The 1,748-nt window shown below is 45.5% G+C and overlaps 1 protein-coding gene across 1 annotated transcript in view; it reads right to left on the bottom strand.

The window, feature by feature from the left end:
• Nucleotides 1-1,484, bottom strand: part of LOC123732105 (tripartite motif-containing protein 16-like) — a 6,759-nt gene extending 5,275 nt beyond the window's left edge. The window contains exons 1-2 of the mRNA XM_045711454.1: nucleotides 802-1,484; nucleotides 273-368 (exon numbers count right to left, since the gene is read on the bottom strand). Coding sequence (XP_045567410.1) covers nucleotides 273-368; nucleotides 802-1,398 — 693 coding nt within the window. The 5' untranslated portion in view covers nucleotides 1,399-1,484. The remainder of the gene's footprint in view (nucleotides 1-272; nucleotides 369-801) is intronic.
• Nucleotides 1,485-1,748: the final 264 nt, after the last annotated feature.

Raw genomic sequence — 1,748 nt, forward strand, 5'->3', positions numbered from 1 at the left:
GCTATGAACACTAAGAAGCCAACCTTACTGAAGCATATATCCCTCGTTGGCCCGTCCCTCTGTGCTGTCACAGATCTACTACTCACAGGGATCCTCTCAGGATCCCTCAGCCTTGACCCATCCTCCTCTACTTTCTTCACTGCCTCAACAGTGACAACCTGTTCCCAACAGTGGGGTCAGTGGGATTGGATAGGGGCCCCTCTACTTTCTCTCTCTCTCTGACTGGAGGAGACAGGTGAAATGGTGTGTCTCCTCTGGTCAACAATACTCACCTTGAGAGACTCCACAGCCTGTTGGAGCTCCTTCAGCTCCTTCTCTCTCTCCTGGAATCTCTGCTGGACCTTCTGCTGACTCATCCCCAGCTGCCTCTGTGGAGAATCACTCTTCAATGAGCTATCAAGCTTTATTAGTCCAGTAGATCAATAGTATAGTAATGTGACATAGGGCCCATAGAGAGGAAGATCTAAACAAATGGATGGTCCATTTACTAAATGATATTTATTTGTTGCTATGTGAATGATTATAGTTTTTATGGTAGGACTACATGTATCAACAGGTTGAGACTGAACTTTGGACTCATAAAAGGGCATTCAGAATGATAATAGTGTTTGACATTAGAAAATGGTGATACATCTGGAGAATCTGGGTTGACATATCTATATACTCAAGGTTTGTGTTCATATTTGTTCTGCTGAGGATCTATTTCATTTGAATGATCTCATATTCAAACAGCCTTAGTTCCTACTGTATCTTTAATTCTTTGTTTATCAGACAGTCACCAACAAGTTGTTCTGGTCTTACCTGTTTCTCAGTCCTCTCTGCTGCAGCTGACACTGTATCATGGCCTTTATGTTCGTCCATTGTACACATCAGACAGATACACTGCTGATCGGTACGACAGTAAACCTCCAGCAGTTTGTCATGATGAGAGCAGATCTTCTCCTGTAGTTGTGCGGTGGCTTTGACCATCTTGTGCTTCTTCAAAGCAGGAGATTCGTAGTGAGATTGGAGGTGAGTCTCACAGTAAGAGGCCAGACACACCAGACAGGACATGAGGGCTTTCTGCTTTCTGGTCCCAGTGCAGACATCACACGCCACATCTCTAGGTCCAGCATAGCACAGAGCAGGAGGGGGAGCAGCCTGGAGTCCTGTCTTCTTCAGTTTCTCCACCAGCTCAGCCAACATGTTATTTTTACTCAGCGTAGGCCTCGGACTGAAGGTCTCTCTGCACTGAGGACAGCTATAGACCCCTTTCAGAACATCCTGATCCCAGCAGCCCTCAATACAGATTCTACAGTAACTGTGCCCACAGGCAGTAGTGACCGGCTCCTTCAGTAGATCCAGACAGACAGAACAACAGAACTGGTCCTGGTCCAGCAGAACTCCCTGTTGAGCCATTTGGACGGTTGTTCACTCTCACACAGACAGACGACACAGAGACTCAGATCAGTTTCGTTTCCTCAGAAGAGAGTTTGTGGGAGGGGGAGGGACTTCCTGGTTCTGCCAGAGGGGTGGGGTTAGAGGGAGGGAGGGAGGGGTTAGAGGGAGGGAGGAAGAGAGAGAGGAACTGCATGCAACAGCAAGAGGGAGACAAATAGTCTTGTTCCTTGGTTAGAGCCCATAACATGGAATAAATGAAATAATGAATCTTAAAATGTGAGTTGTTAGAATATAAAGGGTAACACTTTCTATGAAGTACATATTATAATTATTTTAATGACCTTTATAATGCCTTATAATACACTTAT

Source organism: Salmo salar, unplaced genomic scaffold (assembly GCF_905237065.1).
Source record: "Salmo salar unplaced genomic scaffold, Ssal_v3.1, whole genome shotgun sequence".
NCBI classification, from domain to species: Eukaryota; Metazoa; Chordata; class Actinopteri; order Salmoniformes; family Salmonidae; genus Salmo; species Salmo salar.